The 24047-nt window shown below is 41.7% G+C and overlaps 1 protein-coding gene across 1 annotated transcript in view; it reads left to right on the forward strand.

The window, feature by feature from the left end:
• Positions 1-24047, forward strand: part of LOC133638620 (cilia- and flagella-associated protein 44-like) — a 62764-nt gene that overhangs the window by 7991 nt on the left and 30726 nt on the right. The window contains exons 5-17 of the mRNA XM_062031411.1: positions 3900-4116; positions 5456-5570; positions 8189-8353; positions 9252-9407; positions 9480-9527; positions 10843-10942; positions 13561-13655; positions 13734-13931; positions 18370-18480; positions 19415-19567; positions 22189-22359; positions 22436-22572; positions 22641-22920. Of these exons, the coding sequence (XP_061887395.1) occupies positions 3900-4116; positions 5456-5570; positions 8189-8353; positions 9252-9407; positions 9480-9527; positions 10843-10942; positions 13561-13655; positions 13734-13931; positions 18370-18480; positions 19415-19567; positions 22189-22359; positions 22436-22572; positions 22641-22920 (1946 nt within the window). The remainder of the gene's footprint in view (positions 1-3899; positions 4117-5455; positions 5571-8188; positions 8354-9251; positions 9408-9479; positions 9528-10842; positions 10943-13560; positions 13656-13733; positions 13932-18369; positions 18481-19414; positions 19568-22188; positions 22360-22435; positions 22573-22640; positions 22921-24047) is intronic.

Consider the following 24047-nt stretch of genomic DNA (forward strand, 5'->3'; position numbering starts at 1 on the left):
CCCCTATACAGCGCTCTCAAGGGTAAAAAAACTTCTAAGCATGCCCTTTCTTGGTCCACGGACATGTTGGCAGCTTTCTCTGCTACAAAGGATGCACTCGCGGACGCAACTATGCTGGCTCACCCGGTGCCTGACGCCCCTGTTGCTCTGACCACGGACGCCTCAGACTATGCTGTTGGTGCTGTTCTCCAGCAGTTGGTCAATAGTGTTTGGCAACCTCTCGCTTTTTTCAGCCGCCAACTTAGGTCCAGTGAGCAGAAATATAGCACTTTTGACCGTGAACTCCTCGCCCTGTATTTAGCCATCCGTCATTTCCGTTTCCTGCTGGAAGCCCGTCCGTTCACTGCCTTTGTGGATCACAAGCCTTTGACCTTCGCCATGGCCAAGGTGTCGGAACCATGGTCTGCCAGGCAACAGCGCCACCTAGCTTTTATTTCTGAATTTACCACGGACATTAAACATGTGTCAGGAAAAGACAATCCCGTGGCTGACTGCCTCTCCCGTGTGGTCATTGGTGCTGTCCACCTTGGAATAGACTATGCCCGAATGGCTGTGGACCAAGTTTCGGACCCCGACATTCAGGCGTACAGAACAGCGGTCACTGGCCTCCAGTTGGCGGACGTCCCGTTCGGCGATGCCGGCACAACGCTGCTCTGCGACGTATCTCTGGACCTGCCCCGTCCTGTGGTGCCGCAGGTCTGGAGACGGCAAGTTTTCGACGCCATACATGGCCTCTCGCACCCAGGCAGCAAGCCGTCACAGCGTCTCGTGGCAGCAAAGTTTGTCTGGCATGGCCTCAAGAAGGACATTCGCGACTGGGTCAGGACCTGTGTGGCATGCCAACGCGCTAAGATCCATCGCCATGTTAAGGCCCCGTTGGAGCAGTTTGCAGTTCCCGAAAGACGTTTTGACCACGTCAACGTTGACCTGGTAGGACCCCTTCCTCCCTCCAGGGGATTTACTCACCTTCTGACTATGGTGGACCGGACCACCCGTTGGCCGGAGGTTGTCCCACTGTCGGCAACGACATCAGCTGATGTGGCCCGGGCCTTCATTGGTACCTGGGTCGCCCGGTATGGTGCCCCATCTGACCTTTCGTCTGATCGTGGCCCCCAGTTTACTTCCGAGCTCTGGAATACTGTTGCCTGTCAGTTGGGTGTCTCACTCCACCGCACTACAGCATACCACCCTCAAGCAAACGGCATGTGTGAACGTTTTCACAGGGACATGAAGGCCGCCCTTAAGGCTTCTCTCACAGACGACGGCTGGGTCGACAAGCTCCCGTGGGTGATGCTGGGGATTAGAACTGCGCCTAAAGAGGACCTCCTGTCTTCCTCAGCGGAGTTAGTTTATGGCCAGACCCTCAGAGTCCCAGGTGAATTTATACCCCGCACTACAGTCCCCTGGTCTGCTTCTGACCAGCGGCGTAGCCTCATGGACACTGCCCGTACCTTCCTACCAGTCCCGACCTCGCACCACTGCTTGCCCCAGGTGCACATTCCCCCTGACCTGCGAGCAGCGGGGTACGTGTTCATCCGCCACGATGCCCATAGGGGGCCCTTGCAACCACCATACGACGGTCCTTATCGGGTTGTGGAGGCTGGGGATAAGACATTTGTCATTGACATTGGGGGCAGACTGGATCGCGTCTCAGTGGACCGGCTGAAGCCAGCCCACCTGGATTTGGGCCGTTCAGTTGAGGTGGCTCAGGCACCACGTCGCGGTCGACCCCCACACTGCCAACCGACGTCTGCTCGCCGTCAGCAGCCGGCTGTCACCCTCCCGCTTCACCCCCCTCCACCTGCCCAGGAGCTTCGGAATCGCTTTGGGCGGGTCATTCGGGTCCCTGGTCGTTTCACTGGGCCAGTTCTTGTGAATTCTGGGGGGACGTGTGTGGTGGATATACACACACAGGACACTTATTAATTATTACGGTTATAATTCACTGCGTTCTAGCCCATGTTTACTTGCATAGGTGCATAGGTGCTTTTACTTTGAAGTGTTGAGACACACCTCTGTGGTGCTGACGTAATTACCTGTGCGACAGTTTGGTTGTTGTGTTGTTCTCTCTGAAAATAAACGGAGTGTTACTTGGCTCTCCAAAGAGGAATAAATCTCTGTCGTTTCTCTGCCTACACTCCTACAACGCGTTATTTTTTTATATACAGTAACTCAGTTACCGTTACTGCATGATGCGTTACTGCGTTATTTTACGTTATTTTTATGTAGTATCGGCTAGAAACTGAAGATCTGAGTGTGTTTTATTGGAGCGCTCCGGTGGAAAAGAAGAGGCGTGCTTTCCCCCACCCACAGAAAGCACGCCTCCCCGCAGGGGAGACGTTCCTCCAGAGCCGTACTTCGGGTCTAACAACCTTCACTTTACCCGGAAGAGGGTCTTTACAGCTGAGGGTGAATGACGAGCCCGGCGGTTTGTTGCAACTTTGTGACTTTTTTGCACGCAGCCATCCACCAAGCTAGAGCACCTACACGCACTCACTGTCGCCGCTCCCTCACCTCTCTCGCCCACTCACTCACTGACGTCACTCACCTCTCATGCTGTCATTTCTTAAAGGGCCACACACACACACACACACACACACACACACACACACACACACACACACACACACACACACACACACACATACGCTACTCTCATAACAACTAACAAGACATCATGGCGAAGCCAGAAGTCGAGTTTTTTAACATGGAGACATTCTCAATACTTTTCTTTTGTCGAGCACAAAGAAAATAACATTTTAGTTAAATGTAAGTTGTGACTTGGATCAAAGATCCTATCTACTTAGAGTTAAAGTTAAAGTGCCATTATGTTGCAGCTATTTAAAATAGTTTTGTCAGTTTTTTCTGGCCTGAAATAAATTGGCCCTTTGACACATATCTTTGTCTTTGTGTGTTGTCTGTAGACCACATTGTTTGTGTGTTGTATGTAGACCACATTGTTTGTGTGTTGTATGTAGACCACATTGCTTTCTGAGTTCAGTGATGCAAATGCATGTCAAGTTGATCAACAGATTGTATTATTCTCCAGTGCAATAACAGTACTGAAATGAAGGCTAAAAGGGCATTAATGGGAGCCTTAAAAAAAAGGGGGGGGAAAAGAAGTAACTAAATAGTTACTTTTCACAGTAACGCAATACTTTTTGGTGTAAGTAACTGAGTTAGTAACTGAGTTACTTTTGAAATAAAGTAACTAGTAATTGTAACTAGTTACTGGTTTTCAGTAACTAACCCAACACTGGTTAAAACTAATATATTTTTCCAAAAACAAAATCTGGTTTAGTGTTCCTTAGGATGACATTTTCATACAGCATGATTATAAAACATTATTACCTTAAAGTATGATTCACATTCAGAATTGTCCATCCTTCTATATATGGTAGTTGGAGTAGCAGACAACTTCATTACTGCTAAATAGCAGTTTTCAGTAATGTCACATAAGATGCAGGATTTGCTTTAACATTTAAGTGGTGAAACTTCCTATAAGAGGACAGTTGTAGTGCTGTATTCTGAGGATCATGTCATATTTAATATGAACTTTTTTCTAAATGTTTTTTTAAATGGTCCTCAGTAGTCACGTACAAATTTGTGTGAATTACGCAAAATTATTAAAATTTGGTCCCCATGAACCATATTAACTCTTTTTCCCCCAGGGTCCCCAGTAAGAGTGATCAGCACATTACTTCATCAATCCAGAGATTTAAAGACGTGTATGAGCTAACTGGGCAGTGGCCATTTTACACCATTTTTTGTATGCCTCCACAACCTGTAGAAAGGGTGGTACCCACAAGTGATGATCAAAAACTTGGTCCCCATTCCAAATGATAACCAGTATGTGTGTGTGTGTGTGTGTGTGTGTGTGCGTGTGTGTGTGTGTGTAGATGGCACAGATCTTGCATACAGCTCTGTCAACTTTAACATTGACGGTAGTCTCCTGGCCAGCCTGGGCAGTGCACCTGACTACATGTTGACAGTGTGGAACTGGAGGCAAGAGGAAGTGATGCTCAGGTGCAAAGCCATTTCTCAGGAGGTCTACAAAGTCAGCTTCTCCCCGTACAACCCTGGACTACTGACGTCATCGGGATCGGGACACATCAAGTAACAAAAGACACACTGTATACTCCTCATATACAGTGGGGAACATAGGTGGTACTTCGGTTTTCATTGGTAATGCACTCAAAAAGGCTTGACGAAAACCATAGCAATTTTTCCCATTAGAAAAGTAATAGAAACAATTAGTCCATTTCAGACATCCAAAAATACAACCACAGAACACATTTTATAGAGAAAAAATACATGCAAAAAACATGATGAAATACATTATTGTACAAACCCCGTTTCCATATGAGTTGGGAAATTGTTTGTACAAACGTAAATCAGGGGTGTCAAAGTCAAGGCTGAATGAATTATATAATATGGCCCCCCCGGGATGATATTTGATTAATATTGTTTGCACCAATACTCCATCAGTGTTGGCGCTAGGAATTTTCAAAATGGGGTCCCAGGGACCCCATCAAGTCATAATAATGGGGTCCCGCTGTAAATGTTTGGGGGGGGGGTCCCACTTTTTTTGTAACAGTTTTGAAAACAAATGATAAATGCATTATCCTGTTATATCTCACATTCTATATTGTGTTTTGGAAAAATGTTGTCAATAAACATTACCGTAATTTCCGGACTATAAGCCGCTACTTTTTCCCCCTCGTTCTGGTCCCTGCAGCTTATACAAGGGTGCGGCTTATTTACGATCTGTTTTTCTCCGACACCGACAAAGAGGATTTCAGTGGTTTTAGTACGCAGGAGGAAGACGATGACACAATGATTAAAGACTGACTTTTCATATACCGGTAGGCTGGTTATTTTGATAACGTACAGGCGAGCACTTTGTATTACTTTGCACCGTTGTATTATTTGTACTCTGCACGAATGCTGTTCGCCATGTCAAAGATGTGAAAGTTTGATTGAATGATTGAAAGATTTATTGTTAATAAATGGGACGCTTTGCGTTCCCAAACAGTCATCTCTGTCCCGACAATCCCCTCCGTGGTAGCAGGAACCCCTCTATACTACGCTAATTACACATCTAAACCCTGCGGCTTATAGTCGGGTGCGGCTTATATATGGAGAAATCTGTATTTTCCCCTAAATGTAGCTGGTGCGGCTTATAGTCAGGTGCGGCTTATAGTCCGGAAATTACGGTACTTAATTCAATAAATAAAAAAAATACAAAAGAAAACACATTTTTATGCATATGTAATTTAGCATCATACGAAAAGTGGGGTGAACAAAAACTAAGAGACCACTGTATATATTGAAGTGTTTATGCAGAGTAATATATCAGTTTCAATTGGATAGAATACAGTATGTAAAAAGACGGCTGGGTACAAATGAATGTTAATCCTTCATCTGTGATTCAAGTATCTTAACCCTCCCGCAGGTTCTGGAAAATGGCCGACACATTTACAGGACTCAAACTAGAGGGGCTTGTGGGACATTTCGGAAAAACAGCAGCTACTGACATTGAAGGCTACATGGAACTCCCAGATGGAAAGGTTAGTGGTTTTCCTGAGATAAAAGGTTTAGAGCATGGTCCAAAGCTATGGCTCGCCAGCGTCCACAATCCGGCTCGCGACAAGTCCGAAGTTAAAAAAAGAAATATATAATTCAATTTTTTTTTAAAGTCTGTTCTGTGTCATATTGTTGTGATGACGCCCATATATGCTGTACAGATTTACTTTACATAGGAGTGGGGTACTTCTCTTGTTGACTTATTTAAATGTGACTCTATTATATGTGTGGATACATTTACTGTTTACTGGTTTACCCAGAGCAGGAGGGGATGGAAAGATGAAGAAAGAAAAGAAAAGAAAACAGAGTGGGACAAGACAACAAAAAACAAAACAATATATATATATATATACACATTCCAAAACCAGTGAAGTTGACACGTTGTGTAAATCGTAAATAAAAACAGAATACAATGATTTGCAAATCCTTTTCAACCTATATTCAATTTAATAGACTGCAAAGACAAGATACTTAACGTTTGAACTGGAAATTATTTTTTTTGTGCAAATATTGGCTCATTTGGAATTTGATGCCTGCAACATGTTTCAAAAAAGCTAGCACAAGTGGCAAAAAAAGACTGAGAAAGTTGAGGAATGCGCATCAAACACTTTTTTGGAACATCCCACAGGTGAACAGGCTCATTGGGAACAGGTGGGTGCCATGACTGGGTATAAAAGCAGCTTCCATGAAATGCTCAGTCATTCACAAACAACGATAGGCCGAGGGTCACCACTTTGTGAACAAATGCGTGAGCAAATTGTCCAACAGGTTAAGAACAATATTTCTCAATGACCTATTGCAAGGAATGTAGGTATTTCACCATCTACGGTCCGTAATATCATCAAAAGGTTCGGAGAATCTGGAGAAATCACTGCACGTAAGCAGCGAGGCTGAAAACCAACATTGAATGCCCGTGACCTTCGATCCCTCAGGCATATCTCCTGCATCAAAAAGCGACATCAGTGTGTAAAGGATATCACCACATGGGCTCAGGATCACTTCCGAAAACCACTGCCGGTAACTGCAGTTCGTCGCTACATCTGTAAGTGCAAGTTAAAACTCTACCATGCAAAAGCGAAAGCCATTTATCAACAACACCCAGAAACGCCGCCGTCTTTGCAGTCTATTCAACTGAATATAAGTTGAAAAGGATTTGCAAATCATTGTATTCTGTTTTTATTTGCGAAATACACAACGTGCCAACTTCACTGGTTTTGGGTTTTGTAGATAGACAGACAGACAGATAGATAGATAGCCTAGTGTGGTGAGTAACACATTACAGAACAAACTACACAACGCTGTAGGGACGCCTTAAGTGCACGAGGTAGCAACAAAGACCAGTAAAAGTAGCACATCTCATTATGCAAGGACAGCCAGACGTATCAGAGAAGCTTTTGGATGGACCCAAACTGACAGCTCTGTACAGAGTCAATATTTGTTGATAAGTATAGACTTGAACATGGGTGTCCAAAGTGCGGCCCGGGGGCCATTTGCGGCCCGCAGGTAATATTTTAACGGCCCCGTGGCACATTCTAAAAATATGATTCAAAAAAATTAAAAACATAAAAAGTGGTATAAAAGAGCAAACAGGTGAAATGTAACAATAAAATGTTTCTTTCTTTAAAAAATAATAATGAATCAAAATCAATCTCATTATGAATTATTGACCTATTCAAGGCTCCAATTATGTCACATTAAATATTCCACTTTGAGACATTTTTTGGGGGAAAATGTTGCATATTTTGTGTTTGCCATATAAAAAACTAAGCTGTTTTTTTTTTTAAACAAGGGCCTAAAACGAACAAACAAAAAACATAAACAACAATAAAAGTTATAATTGACGGATGGATCTGAAGTTGCTCTTGAGATTATTGTGTTAAAAGTTAAAAAAAAAAGTATGATTTATTTTTTAATACTTTACTGAGCAGGACCCTTTTGAATCCCCAATAATATTAGTGGGCTTTATTTATTTATTTTTTAAGTGTCATTGCTCAAAAAATAATAATGAATCAATGTTGTTATGAGTTATGCTATGAGCGCCAATTATTATATAATCTCAAATATTCCACTTTAAAATGTTATTGGGGGAAAATATTGCATATTTTGTGTTTTTTCCATAAAAAAACTGGGTTTTCTTTGACAAAAAGAGCATACAGCGTAAATCTAAAAAAAAAACTTTATATTGACAGATAGACCTAATGTTGATCTGGAGATTTAAACCTTGGATAATAATAATAATACCAAATAATGACACATTTTAAATATTTTTTTTTACCTAAACCCTTTGGGGTCCCCAGGATCAAGCCTGAGTGGAGGCCTGAATGTATATTTTTTATACATATATTGAATTGGTTTTTAAAATAAAAAATATCAAAATGGCCCCCGCTTGCTTTGATATTTGAGTGTGCGGCCCTCAGCGGGAAAAGTTTGGGCACCCCTGGCCTTGAAGTTTGATGACATATGAAGACATCTTTAGATGATCCCTGGTCTAACAAGATGAATAAGTTTCCTGATGAAGTCATTTTCAAAGAAAAAAAGACATGTTTAGGTCGAGGCGTTTTCTGTCTGCTGATTGGGATCTGACCCTTACTCTGTCTCTCAGGTGGTCTCTGGCTCAAACTGGGGCAACCTGCTGCTGTGGGATGGCAACGGCATCAAAGTGGAGCTCTGCAGCAAGGGAGGACAGTGTTGTCACGCAGGGTCTGTCCAGCCCTTTTCCTTGGAGGATGGCCAGCTGATGACTTTTGGCTCCGATGGAGCGATCCGGGTAAAAGCCAAATCAACGCAAAATCGTTGGGGTGACGTTCCAAGACCTCCTACGAATGGCGAAAAAACATGAATATTGGACGCATTTACACTACCGTTCAAAGGTTTGGGGTCACCCAAACAATTTTGTGGAATAGCCTTCATTTCTAAGAACAAGATTAGACTGTCGAGTTTCAGATGAAAGTTTTTTTTTTCTGGCCATTTTGAGCGTTTAATTGACCCCACAAATGTGATGCTCCAGAAACTCAATCTGCTCAAAGGAAGGTCAGTTTTCTAGCTTCTGTAACGAGCTAAACTGTTTTCAGATGTGTGAACATGATTGCACAAGGGTTTTCTAATCATCAATTAGCCTTCTGAGCCAATGAGCAAACACATTGTACCATTAGAACACTGGAGTGATAGTTGCTGGAAATGGGCCTCTATACACCTATGTAGATATTGCACCAAAAACCAGACATTTGCAGCTAGAATAGTCATTTACCACATTAGCAATGTATAGAGTGTATTTCTTTAAAGTTAAGACTAGTTTAAAGTGATCTTCATTGAAAAGTACAGTGCTTTTATTTAAAAAATAAGGACATTTCAATGTGACCCCAAACTTTTGAACGGTAGTGTATAAAAAAGTCCTGAAAATGCCCATGTTTGATATTATGAATCTCTTATGTGCCCCTCACGGTTATTATGAAACACATTTTCAATTGAGTTTTACACTTGAAACATCTGCATGACTACATGGATGTCATAGCATCTTTCTGCTAAAAATCTTGATCTTGATTTGTGAGACAATTCCTCCCGCAGTATTCATAATTTGCAGCACTATTTTACCCCTGCACATTGCGCTGTAAAACCACTTTCTATTTAACTTACCACCAAAAGTATGTATCTTTGTGCATTTTAAGGGCTGGGACTTTGAGACCATTGACAGCGCTGACAGCATCGGCAATAGCAGCAAGTTTGAGATGAAGCCCATAAACGAGTTGGTGGTTGGACACCACGTCTGCTTGTCGTCAATAGTGAAAAGCTCCCAACATGACTCGACTATTTGGTTTGCTCAGGTCAGTGAACCAAGTCACCAAAATAGACAACCCTCACCGGAATAATCCAAACTCTTCTCTGTGGTTTTGTAGGATTCCACCGGAGCCATTTGGAAACTGGATCTTTCTTTCAAATATACAGTGAGGCTCATCAATTAGGTCTTAATTTGATAAAGGAACTGTAAAAATTGATGAAATACCCAAAACCAGTGAAGTTGGCACATTGTGTAAATCGTAAATAAAAACAGAATACAATGATTTGTAAATCCTTTTCAATTTATATTCAATTGAATAGACTGCAAAGACAAGATACTTAACGTTCAAACTGGAAAATGTTGTTATTTTTTGCAAATATTTGCTCATTTGGAATTTGATGCCTGCAACATGTTAAAAAAAAACTGGCACAAGTGGCAAAAAAGACTGAGAAAGTTGAGGAATGCTCATCAAACACTTATTTGGAACATCCCACAGGTGAACAGGCTAATTGGGAACAGGTGGGTGCCATGATTGGGTATCAAAGCAGCTTCCATGAAATGCTCAGTCATTCACAAACAAGGATGGGGCGAGGGTCGCCACTTTGTGAACAAATGCGTGAGAAAATTGTCCAACAGTTTAAGAACAACATTTCTCAACGAGCTATTGCAAGGACTTTAGGGATTTCACCACCTACGGTCCGTAATATCATCAAAAGGTTCAGAGAATCTGGAGAAATCACTGCAAATAAGCAATGATATTACGGACCGTCGATCCCTCAGGCGGTACTGCATCAAAAAGCGACATCAGTGTGTAAAAAATATCACCACATGGGCTCAGGAACACTTTAAAAAACACTGTCGGTAACGACAGTTTGTCGCTACATCTGTAAGTGCAAGTTAAAACTCTACAATGCAAAGCGAATGCCATTTATCAACAACACCCAGAAATGCCACCGGCTTCGCTTGGCCCAAGCTCATCTAAGATGGACTGATGCGAAGTTTTCTGTGGTCTCACGAGTCTACCTATAACAATCCGGATGGTTCTTTTCCTCTTTGTTCCGGAGGACACATTCCCAATTAGCCTGATCACCTGTTGGATGTTCCAAACAAGTGTTTGATGAGCATTCCTCAACTTTCTCAGTCTTTTTTGCTACTTGTGCCAGCTTTTTTGAAACATGCTACAGGCATCAAATTACAAATCAGCTAATATTTGCAAAAAATAACAAAGTTTTCCAGTTCGAATGTTAAATATCTTGTCTTTGCAGTCTATTCAATTGAATATAAGTTGAAAAGGATTTGCAAATCATTGTATTCTGTTTTTATTTACCATTGACACAACGTGCCAACTTCACTGGTTTTGGGTTTTGTATTTGTGAAAAGTTCAACCCATCTTGTTTAGAAATACACAATATTTATTGGAATCTGGGAATCCTTTGAACATTTCGAGATTAACAGACAGTGATTGATATCTCCGCAAACAGACTCCAGATCCCGAGTGCCTCTTTTCCTTCCACAGTGGGCCAATCAAGGGTCTGGATGTGTCAAAACAAAGTCATCTCATGGCCACAACTGCTCTAGACCGTGAGTCACACTTTCTTTCATGCATGCAGCATACATCTGTAACACACTGTCACAACATACAAGCATGGGGATAAATAAGGACTCTAAGTGGAGATGTCTGATAATGGCTTTTTTGCCGATATCCGATATTTCGATATTGTCCAACTCTTAATTACTGATTCCGATATCAACCGATACCGATATAAACAGTCGTGGAATTAATTATGCCTAATTTTGTTGTGATGGCCCGCTGGATGCATTAAACAATGTAACTTTACCATGAATTGATTAACGTGGACCCCGACTTAAACAAGTTGAAAAACTTATTCGGGTGTTACCATTTAGTGGTCAATTGTACGGAATATGTACTGTACTGTGCAATCTACTAATACAAGTTTCAATCAACCAATCAAAAACAAGGTTTTCCAAAATAAGAGAACAACTTCAACTCAAGTTATGGAAAAAAGTGCCAACATGGCACTGCCATATTTATTATTGAAGTCACAAAGTGCATTATTTTTTTTAACATGCCTCAAAACAGCAGCTTGGACTTTGGGACATGCTCTCCCTGAGATAATCCTGATACCCACTACAACTATGGGAAATACTACACTTTGACTTTCGACCTCGGATAAGCGGAAGAAGATGGATGGATGGATGGACCTCTATTATCAACAATACAATTGTCTCAAATGACTTGAAATACAAAAGAAAGCAGTAAAATGGAAGGGAATAAGGAGAAGCGAACTGTATTAACCTTGTAGATTGTTATAGTAACAAGAGGTTGAGCTTTGTCAGTGTGCAATGTGTTTCCCAGTTTCCTCTAGGGCACAGGTGTCAAACTCAAGGCCCGGGGGCCAGATCTGGCTCGCGACATCATTTTAACTGGCCCGCAAACACCTGCAAATGTGACAATAAAGTAATTAATATTTTATCACTAAATGTAATAGATTTTTTCCATTTTGACAGAAAAAAATATATGTACTGCTTAAAATTGCATGCCTTTTAAACTTTAATAGTATCCAATATTGCAACAAATATTACAGTATAATATCACACTTTCCAAACATGTTTTTGTCTAAATAAAAATAAATAAAAATACTTAATTTTACAGCAAAATACCCATCAAACTAATAAAAATGACAATACATTTTACCGTGTTCATACAGCATATTTAATAATTGAAAAAAACTACTGCAGTTTTTTGCCTTACAATTCTGTTGACTGTAAAATCTATGGTTGTTGTTTTTAACGGTTTATTACTGTAAATGGAAAGACGGTACATTTGTTTTTACGGTAGAAAAACCTGGCAGCGGAGTTGCCAGAATAAAAAAAGAACTGGTACTGTTTTTCAATGAACAATATAATGTTGTAAAAACCAATGTAAATTTAAAATAGTCAAATTCTGGCAACTAAGCTGGCAGCTTTTTACGTAAAAACCCACCCAAAAAACAGTGGTGCTGTTTTTCCATTTACCGTAAAATGTTGTAAAAAACAAAACAAAAATACACTATATTTTACAGTAAAATTTTGTAAATGTAAAGTTTTTACTGTAAAATGGACAGTCTACTTCAGTGGTTCTTAACCTGGGTTCGATCGAACCCTAGGGGTTCGGTGAGTCAGGCTCAGGGGTTCGGCGGAGGTCAAGACACACCCGACTCATCGTGTAAATAAAAACGTCTCCCTATCGGCGTATTACGGATTTGGCAACAGCAGAAGTCAGACTGATTTGCAGGTGTGTAATTTGTTGTGAGTTTATGCACTGTGTTGGTTTTGTTGTTTGAACAAGGTGATGTTCATGCACGGTTCATTTTGTGCACCAGTATAAAAACATGGTAACACTTTAGTATGGGGAACATATATTTACCATTAATTAGTTGCTTATTAACATGCAAATTAGTAACATATTGGCTCTTAACTAGTAATCATTAAGTACTTATTAATGCCTTATTCGGCATGGCCTTATTATAACCCTAATCATCTAACCCTGACCCTAACCCTCTAACCCTAACCCTAACCAAATAACTCTAAATTAAGTCTTTGTTACTTATATGTTCCCCTAGTGTCCAAATAACTTTAAATTACGTTTTTGTTACTTATAATATGTTCCCCATACTAAAGTGTTACCAAAAACATATAACTTTGTCTTGAATTTGAAAAAAAATAACATTTTATTTTTCACTAAAGAAGGGTTCGGTGAATGCGCATATGAAACTAACGGGGTTCGGTACCTCCAACAAGGTTAAGAACCACTGGTCTACTTAAAATAATTTATATAATTAATAAGGAAATCCAGAGGCAAATTCATACATTATTCACTGTTACAAGTGGCCCTCTGATGGCAGCCATAACTTCGACGTCGCCCTCAATGAAAACCAGTTTGACATCCCTGCCCTAGGGCACCAAGGCAAGTTGGAAAACATGGCCACCATCAACCAAAACATCTTTATATGGACACATGCGGAACAAAACAACGGATTGTCCATAAATAATTGACTATTTGATTGACTTGGAATACAGATATCGTCAATGTTGTTGGTGACGTGTCAAAATTCGGAGCACACCACATTGTAGGGATCACAAATGTATTTTTCAGTTATGACTACTGTATCCATCTTCATCCATGCTCTTTTCGCCAGGTTCTGTCAGAGTCTTTGACTTTCTGGCAAAAACAGAACTGACCTGTAGCCGCTTCAGTCAGGGTGGAACTGCCCTCCACTGGGCGCCCCCTTCGGTAAGTGTGGCATTACATTCATGTTACGTCTTCTTTAACGAAAGACAATGTTAACAACCTCTGATGTTTGCTGCCCAGGTGAACCAGACTGGAGGTTTGCTGGTGACCGGCTTTGAGGATGGAGTGGTCCGCTTACTGGAACTTTTTGACCCCGCGGGGATGCACAGCTCCAGGGGAGATGAAGCCCAGCTGCGGCTCAGACAGGCCTTTAAGCCTCATAACGCTTCTGTAACTGCTGTGGCGTATGAATGCAATGGAAGAATATTAGCCACCGGGGTAAGATGTTCATTGACTTTCACTTGGAATGTATCATTTTAAAGCAATGCTACCGGGCCGCACAGAGACAATAAATAATTTACAAACCCCGTTTCCATATGAGTTGGGAAATTGTGTTAGATGTAAATATAAACGGAATACAATGATTTGCAAATCCTTTTCAACCCATATTCAATTGAATGCACTACAAAGACAAGATATTTGATGTTCAAACTCATAAACTTAATTTTTTTTTGCAAATAATCAATAACTCAGAATTTCATGGCTGCAACACGTGCCAAAGTAGTTGGGAAAGAGCATGTTCACCACTGTGTTACATGGCCTTTCCTTTTAACAACACTCAGTAAACGTTTGGGAACTGAGGAGACACATTTTTTAAGCTTCTCAGGTGGAATTCTTTCCCATTCTTGCTTGATGTACAGCTTAAGTTGTTCAACAGTCCGGGGGTCTCCGTTGTGGTATTTTAGGCTTCATAATGCGCCACACATTTTCAATGGGAGACAGGTCTGGACTACAGGCAGGCCAGTCTAGTACCCGCACTCTTTTACTATGAAGCCACGTTGATGTAACACATGGCTTGGCATTGTCTTGCTGAAATAAGCAGGGGCGTCCATGGTAACGTTGCTTGGATGGCAACATATGTTGCTCCAAAACCTGTATGTACTTTTCAGCATTAATGGTGCCTTCACAGATGTGTAAGTTACCCATGTCTTGGGCACTAATACACCCCCATACCATCACAGATGCTGGCTTTTCAACTTTGCGCCTATAACAATCCAGATGGTTCTTTTCCTCTTTGGTCCGGAAGACACGACGTCCACAATTTCCAAAAACAATTTGAAATGTGGACTTGTCAGACCACAGAACACTTTTACACTTTGTATCAGTCCATCTTAGATGAGCTCAGGCCCAGCGAAGCCGACGGCGTTTCTGGGTGTTGTTGATAAACGGTTTTCGCCTTGCATAGGAGAGTTTTAACTTGCACTTACAGATGTAGCGACCAACTGTAGTTACTGACAGTGGGTTTCTGAAGTGTTCCTGAGCCCATGTGGTGATATCCTTTACACACTGATGTCGCTTGTTGATGCAGTACAGCCTGAGGGATCGAAGGTCACGGGCTTAGCTGCTTACGTGCAGTGATTTCTCCAGATTCTCTGAACCCTTTGATGATATTACGGACCGTAGATGGTGAAATCCCTAAATTCCTTGCAATAGCTGCTTGAGAAAGGTTTTTCTTAAACTGTTCAACAATTTGCTCACGCATTTGTTAACAAAGTGGTGACCCTCGCCCCATCCTTGTTTGTGAATGACTGAGCATTTCATGGAATCTACTTTTATACCCAATCATAGCACCCACCTGTTCCCAATTTGCCTGTTCACCTGTGGGATGTTCCAAATAAGTGTTTGATGTGCATTCCTCAACTTTATCAGTATTTATTGCCACCTTTCCCAACTTCTTTGTCACGTGTTGCTGGCATCAAATTCTAAAGTTCATGATTATTTGCAAAAAACAACTGTTTATCAGTTTGAACATCAAATATGTTGTCTTTGTAGCATATTCTACTGAATATGGGTTGAAAATGATTTGCAAATCATTGTATTCCGTTTATATTTACATGTGACACAATTTCCCAACTCATATGGAAACGGGGTTTGTACCTCGTTGAGTGTTTTTTTAAGATTAAATCATGTTCCTACCTGCAAGTCCTGTCCGGAGTCGTCCTTTTGCATCCTGGGAGAACGAACCTCGCAACAACATGCAACCCCGCCGTAACATTACACTGTATATCCATGCTCTTGTCCTTGAATGTGATGTATTACCTATAGCCCATCAGATACTAAAGCCAAAAAAAAGCCCACTACTAGCAAAAATGAGCAAAAAACAAAAGTCTATGGAGAGCTTTTTTTGCAAAGGGAAAAGTCCAGGGGCTCCCACTAATTGAATGTTATGGTGAGTTTTTTCATGTATTAATTTTTAATGCACTTATTTGCTATATTTATCTGTCACACATGGAAGGCCGGTCCGTGAAAGTAATGCCTACATTAAACCGGTCCCTGGTGCAAAAAAAGGTTGGGGACCCCTGATTTAAAGAAAATACACTACCGTTCAAAAGTTTGGGGTCACATTGAAATGTCCTTATTTTTGAAGGAAAAGCACTGTACTTTTCAATGAAGATAACTTTAAACTAGTCTTAACTTTAAAGAAATACACTCTATACATTGCTAATGTGGTAAATGACTATTCTAGCTGCAAATGTCTGGTTTTTGGTGCAATATCTACATAGGTGTATAGAGGCCCATTTCCAGCAACTATCGCTCCAGTGTTCTAATGGTACAATGTGTTTGCTCATTGGCTCAGAAGGCTAATTGATGATTAGAAAACCCTTGTGCAATCATGTTCACACATCTGAAAACAGTTTAGCTCGTTACAGAAGCTACAAAACTGACCTTCCTTTGAGCAGATTGAGTTTCTGGAGCATCTCATTTGTGGGGTCAATTAAACGCTCAAAATGGCCAGAAAAAGAGAACTTTCATCTGAAACTCGACAGTCTATTCTTGTTCTTAGAAATGAAGGCTATTCCACGAAATCGTTTGGGTGACCCCAAACTTTTGAACGGTAGTGTACATTCACAGGAGCAAGTTTGATTGTTTTGTTTCCTCAAGATCAAGCACAGACTTGAGGTCAAATGATTTTTTTCCTCTGTAAAATCTGGCTCTTATTTTATTTGCATACTTTGGTTAGAGCAGACCTGAGCAAATTAAGGCCCGGGAGTAGCATGCGGCCCGTTAAGCTTTTAAATCTGACCCGCCAGACTTTACAAAATATTTTTTTTAGATCTTTAAGATGGAAACTGTTGCTGCCATTATGATGTGCAGTAATGTTCTCAAATGACCGTAAGTCTTGAACTATGCAAAGTATTTAAGTGGTTGGAATCTGCGCTTTTGTACGATATACTAGTTACTATGGTAATCTAAGTCACAGCAGCTCAGACGAGGCACCAAGCAGTGTGGGTGGGGAGCGTTTCCACAGACTGTTTCCAGAGTGCCAGCCTGAAATACGGGTGTCAGAGTCAGACGTGGAAGGAGATTTTCGCAACAAAGTTCTAAAGCTTAGTGATATATCAGATTGTAGGTGGGTTTTTTTTACCCTTTGTGTTCATATTTCGTTGTGTTTGTTGCATTTTTGTTGCGTTTCGCTTAAGGATGATGTTCGTTAAGAAATTATCGAGTTCGACCCCATTATCAAATCCTCTTATCGAACCGATTCCTTAGCGAATCTCTTATCGAATCCAGATAGGTTGTTGTGTGTGCACTGAGTTCCAAAAGCCATAGATGTTATATGACTGGGCCAGCTCGCTGTTTATATGGAGGAAAAGCGGACGTGACTGAGGACAGCATGCGGCCGTTAAAGGGTGAAGGTTTCAGGTGAGAGAGGACGCCAAAGGCACGCCTCCAGTGAGCATATAGTGCTGCTATGTGCGTTGTAAATAAAAAATTGCCGACAAACACATCCCCAACATGGACGAGGTGCCGCTCACTTTCGACATCCCGGTGAAGCACACTGGAGAAGAAGGGGACCAGCAAGGTAGCGAATCGATACGCACAACGGGGCAAGAGAAGTCGGCTTTTACTGTTGTGCTAGCTTGCTATGCTAACGGACAACTAGACTGACTTTGAAAATGAGGAGAGGGAATCTGGCGTGTTTGATGGAGAACTTGCCCAGCTGTTCATTTCGGACACAGAAGATGAGGACTTTGATGGATTTGCGGATGAGGATTGATCAAAAAATAATGTGAAGTACATTGATAAATACTTAAATAAAGTACAACCGAACTCAGCTTTGCTCCTGCTGCCTTTTTAAAACAGCGTCCATGCATGCTAGCGTATGTTTTAAGCTAGCGTATGTTTAACCATGCCTGCGCCCCAAAAATACGCTGCGCCTTATTTATGCGTTAAATACAGAAATGGCACCCGTAACTGACACGGCGCTCTATACTTTAATACGGTGCGCCCTATGGTCGCGAAAATACGGTATAGTGGCTTCGATAACGAGAACCGGTTCTTTTCTTATCGAACAATCGGGAGAACCGGTTTCGAACATCATCCCTAGTTTCGCTTGATTGTAAAATATGTCGATGAAGAGGGGGTGTGACGTTCATATGTTGTCAATTTTCAGTGTTTTATCGTTCTAAGTGAATATGGTAAATCCCACATTCTCTATTTACATGTACATTATGGGTATCTCATTCAGTAAAATAATGTAAAATTCCATTTTTAAGGCGGTCTGTCATAACGTTTTTAGCATTCAATCAGACATTATTGTGAGGTTTTGTATTAGTGTATTTCTCTAAAATAATTGCCCAGGCCTAGGTTAGAGGAATGTCATCATGAGTTGTTTTTCTTCTCCTAATTCACTGTTCATTTCTTTAATCTTTAGAGCTCAGACTGCACTGTGTTCTTCTTCGCTGTCGGGGAAAAGTATGAGCCCATTGGTTTTATCTCTGTTCCCGGATCAGTAAAGGTACTGGAATGGTCACCTCGTTCCCATGTAAGTATCTGTTTGAATAGGAATAACCTTGCTACTGTGTATGTGCAATACCGTATTGACCCAGACATGATACAGTACGAGGGCTGCTATTACCACCACGGATGAAAACACTGCACTCTTAAATCAGGCGTTGGCACAAACCTGGGCTTTGTGGCAGGGACGAAATTCTAATTCCAGAAGTAATGTGACCGCTGTTGATCATGTTGGCAGCAAGGAAGTCCCAGAAACACAATTTTTTGTACGGTATACCGGTACTAGTATAGTACTGTGATACTAATGAATCATATTCGGTACTATACCGCCTCTAAAAAGTACCGGTTCCCCCCCAGGCCTGCTTTTTTAACGGGCATGACGGCGCATCGTCGTCACGTCGTGACATTGCTGGTTTTACGAGCAGAGGAGCATGTTCGGCAGCGCACAATCACGGAGTACTTACAAGCAGACACAGTGTGTAGACAGAAAATGGAGAACGGACGCATTTTGGCTTAAAAACTAACGATAAAGGTGAAGTTATAACATTGAAACGCCCTCAGGAAGAGGTGCTTTAAGACATAGCTAGCTAGCTAGCAGTCGGCAGTGTTTTAGCTACTTCTAAATCCCTAATCCTCGCCTCCATGGCGACAAATAAAGTGAGTTTCTTACAAGTATCATCCATGCAGGACGAGGAATAGCTAAACATGCTTCACTACACACCATAGCTCACCGGCGTCACAATGTAAATAAACACCATGGGTGGATCTACACCTGACATCCACTGTAATGATACTAAGTACAGGAGCGTTTTGCAAAAAAATATTTTTAACCCAAATAGGTAAAACTGCATAATCTCCCACGGCACACCAGACTGTATCTCACCGCACACTAGTGCCGCAGCACAGTGGATGAAAAATACTGCACTATATGACCAAATTCTCAAATCCCCATTATCACACAGAATGTAAACAGGTTGTTGATCGGGTGCCAAAGCGGTCATATTGTGGAGGTACCTTGTCCTGATTCAAAAACCCTGAAGCTGACCAAATCCTACGAACTGCTTGAACTGCCGAGGAGATCCTTCTGCTTCAAGAGCATCAAATCTCGAATCAAGGTTGCTCTATTTTTACTTTATTTTTTTAATGGAATGCTGTTAAACAGTCCAATTATTGTTACTAATTATCAGAGGTGAGTAGAGTAGCCAGAAATTGTACTCAAGTAAGAGTAGTGTTACTTTAGAGTTATATTACTCAAGTAAAAGTAAGGAGTAGTCACCCAAATATTTACTTGAGTAAAGTAAAAAGTATGTTGTGAAAAAACTACTCAAGTACTGAGTAACTGATGAGTAACCTGTTCGTTTAATGATGACGGCAACAAATAATGCACAAAAACGTAAAAATAGCAATGAACAAATTCAGAGCCAGGAATATCTCTTAAGCAACTAAAACAATAACATAACAAATAATAATACATTAAAATAAAAAAAATTAAGGCAAATTGAGCCACAATAACTTAACAGCACCATAGGCTCAGTAGGCAGAGATTACAAAGGAAAATAACAAGTTAGCCTTTACGCAAACCATAAACTCTGATAGGTTTGGGCTGCACCTGGGAACACACTGTGCACTTCTGATTGGTGTTTGTATGCATGCGTGTGCGTGTGCGTGTGCGTGTGTGTGTGTGTGTGTGTGTGTGTGTGTCTTTGTCTGTCTCTCTATGAGGCTGCAGTGCGTTAATAAATGTCCCCACACGATGTACATTTGACGGTGATTCATAGCAGGAAAGCTAACATCAGCCTACGGTGACAGCCAAAATATCTACTAACGTTACTTACCCCGATGTGCTTCCTCAAATTTGACGTTGAGTTCATGTAAGCTGAAATGTCCACTTGTTTGGGGAGACACATGTGACAACGCATTACATAACCGTTTTTTTGGTTGTCTGAAGCGTGAACATCGATTGTATGTGAGGCCAGGGGTGTTTGCATTCGTTGTTGTCGCTGCCATTGTTGTTGTTGTTGTTTGCCGCTGAAACTTTATGTGCAGTTAATCACGTGACCGCCTGGCTCTGTTTGATTGGTGAAACGGAGTCAAACGTCACCAGTGACTGCATTTGATTGGTGAAACGGAGTCAAACGTCACCAGTGACTGCATTTGATTGGTGAAACGGAGTCAAACGTCACCAGTGACTCCATTTGATTGGTGAAACGGAGTCAAACGTCACCAGTGACTGCATTTGATTGGTGAAACGGAGTCAAACGTCACCAGTGACTCCATTTGATTGGTGAAACGGAGTCAAACGTCACCAGTGACTGCATTTGATTGGTGAAACGGAGTCAAACGTCACCAGTGACTGCATTTGATTGGTGAAACGGAGTCAAACGTCACCAGTGACTGCATTTGATTGGTGAAACGGAGTCAAACGTCACCAGTGACTGCATTTGATTGGTGAAACGGAGTCAAACGTCACCAGTGACTGCATTTGATTGGTGAAACGGAGTCAAACGTCACCAGTGACTCCATTTGATTGGTGAAACGGAGTCAAACGTCACCAGTGACTGCATTTGATTGGTGAAACGGAGTCAAACGTCACCAGTGACTCCATTTGATTGGTGAAACGGAGTCAAACGTCACCAGTGACTGCATGTGATTGGTGAAACGGAGTCAAACGTCACCAGTGACTCCATTTGATTGGTGAAACGGAGTCAAACGTCACCAGTGACTGCATGTGATTGGTGAAACGGAGCCAAACGTCACCAGTGACTGCATTTGATTGATGAAACGGAGTCAAACGTCACCAGTGACTGCATTTGATTGATGAAACGGAGTCAAACGTCACCAGTGACTGCATTTAATTGGTGAAACGGAGTCAAACGTCACCAGTGACTGCATTTGATTGGTGAAACGGAGTCAAACGTCACCAGTGACTGCATTTGATTGGTGAAACGGAGTCAAACATCACCAGTGACTGCATTTGATTGGTGAAACGGAGTAAAACGTCACCAGTGACTGCATGTGATTGGTGAAACGGAGTCAAACGTCACCAGTGACTGCATTTGATTGGTGAAACGGAGTCAAACGTCACCAGTGACTGCATTTGATTGGTGAAACGGAGTCAAACGTCACCAGTGACTGCATTTGATTGATGAAACGGAGTCAAACGTCACCAGTGACTGCATTTGATTGGTGAAACGGAGTCAAACGTCACCAGTGACTGCATGTGATTGGTGAAACGGAGTCAAACGTCACCAGTGACTGTATTTGATTGGTGAAACGGAGTCAAACGTCACCAGTGACTGCATTTGATTGGTGAAACGGAGTCAAACGTCACCAGTGACCGCATTTGATTGGTGAAACGGAGTCAAACGTCACCAGTGACTGCATTTGATTGGTGAAACGCAGGCATGCAATAGCTCCTACTTTGAAGGTCAATCTGACAAACCAAAACAAACAAAGCGTGCATTAACAGATCGATAAAAACCAGTAGCGAGTAGCGAGCTGAATGTAGATAAATGAAGCGTAGTAAAAGTAGCGTTTTTTCTCTATAAATATACTCAAGTAAAAGTAAAAGTATGTTGCATTAAAACTACTCTTAGAAGTACAATTTATCCCAAAAGTTACTCAAGTAGATGTAACGGAGTAAATGTAGCGCGTTACTACCCACCTCTGCTAATTATTGACTTCCTTATAATAATCAACAAATGTTCTATGACTCGCGTGGATCTGTGGGTTTCAGAGAGAGGAGGAACAAGCAAGGCGACAAGCTTTAAAGGAGAAGCTACAAAAGAATGAAAATCGAACCACAGTGGAGAAGGAAGAGGACTTGCCTTCCATCTATATCCCTAACCCTCCTAGTCCTCTCCACTGGGGGTTCTATTCCCAGCCTGGTCAGTTCTGGCTCTCTATGGTAGGAGTATACATACTGTAGGTACACATTGTTTGTTAGTTAATCCATTCATTTACCAACTATTTGTGTTCTTTAGGGAGGATTTGACTCCGGTTTCTTGTACCACTGTAAGTTCTCAGAGAAAAAGGATGAGGACTCAGACCAGGATGAGCCGTTTGACTTCATCAAGGTCCACAATGCCAATGATGACTCTATATGTTCCGTCACCTTCAGGTATGATTTGTAAATTGACCAAAAAAATCAAAAAGTTTGCTAAGTTGATGCTTAAATTTGTGTTGTAGCGCCAACAGGAAGCTGATGCTGTGTGGCATGCACTCAGGCGCCATCAGAGTTTATCCTCTGGACCCTGACGATTACTCCCTAACCTCCATGCGAGCGTGCTGGGAACTGTGTATCCACGATAGCAATTATGGACACCTGCGGAACATCTGCTGCAGCCATGACGACCGTTTTGTGCTGACGGCAGGAGACGATGGAAATATTTTCTCTTTCAGCCTGCTTCCTCAGGAGGAGCGGCAGAACAACTTCCAGAGAAAAAGAGCGGAGGTTCCTTCGACGAGGGTGAGTCAGCGCTTACCTGGCAATACTTGTACAAAACCCAGAACCGGTGAAGTTGGCACGTTGTTTAAATGGTAAATAGAAACAGAATACAATGATTTGCAAATTCTTTTCAACCTATATTCAATTGAATAGACTGCAAAGACAAGATACTTAACGTTCGAACTGGTAAACTTTGTTATTTGTTGCAAATATTAGCTTATTTGTAATTTGATGCTGGCAACATGTTTAAAAAAAGTTGAGGAATGCTCATCAAACACTTATTTGGAACATCCCACAGGTGAACAGGCTAATTGGGAACAGGTGGGTGCCATGATTGGGTATAAAAGCAGCTTCCATGAAATGCTCAGTCATTCACAAACAAGGATGGGGCGAGGGTCACCACTTTGTGAACAAATGCATAAGCAAATTGTCTAACAGTTTAAGAACAACATTTCTCAACCAGCTATTGCAAGGAATTTAGGGATTTCACCATCTACGGTTTGTATTATCATCAAAAGAATCAGAGAATCTGGAGAAATCACTGCACGTAAGCAGCAAGGACGAAAACCAAAGTGACCTTCAGGGCGGTACTGCATCAAAAAGCGACATCGGTGTGTAAAGGATATCACCACATGGGCTCAGGGATACTTCAGAAAACCCCTGTCAGTAACTACAGTTTGTCATTACATCTGTAAGTGCAAGTTAAAACTCTACTATGCAAAGCGAAAGCCATTTATCAACAACACCCAGAAACGCCGCCGGCTTCGCTGGGCCAGAGCTCATCTAAGATGAACTGATGCAAAATGGAAACGTGTTCTGTGGTCTGATGAGTCCACATTTTAAATTGTTTTTGGAAACTGTGGACCAAAGAGGAAAAGAACCATCCAGACTGTTATAGGCGCAAAGTTCAAAAGCCAGCACTGTGGTGGTATGGGGGTGTATTAGTGCCCAAGGCATGGGTAACTTACACATCTGTGAAGGCACCATTAATGCTGAAAGGTGCATACAGGTTTTGGAGCAACATATGTTGCCATCCAAGCAACGTTATCATAGACGCCCCTGCTTATTTCAGCGAGACAATGCCAAGCCACATTCTGCAGGCGTTACAACAGCGTGGCTTCGTAGTTAAAGAGTGCGGGTACTAGACT

This window comes from Entelurus aequoreus, linkage group LG21 (genome assembly GCF_033978785.1).
Source record: "Entelurus aequoreus isolate RoL-2023_Sb linkage group LG21, RoL_Eaeq_v1.1, whole genome shotgun sequence".
NCBI lineage: Eukaryota > Metazoa > Chordata > Actinopteri > Syngnathiformes > Syngnathidae > Entelurus > Entelurus aequoreus.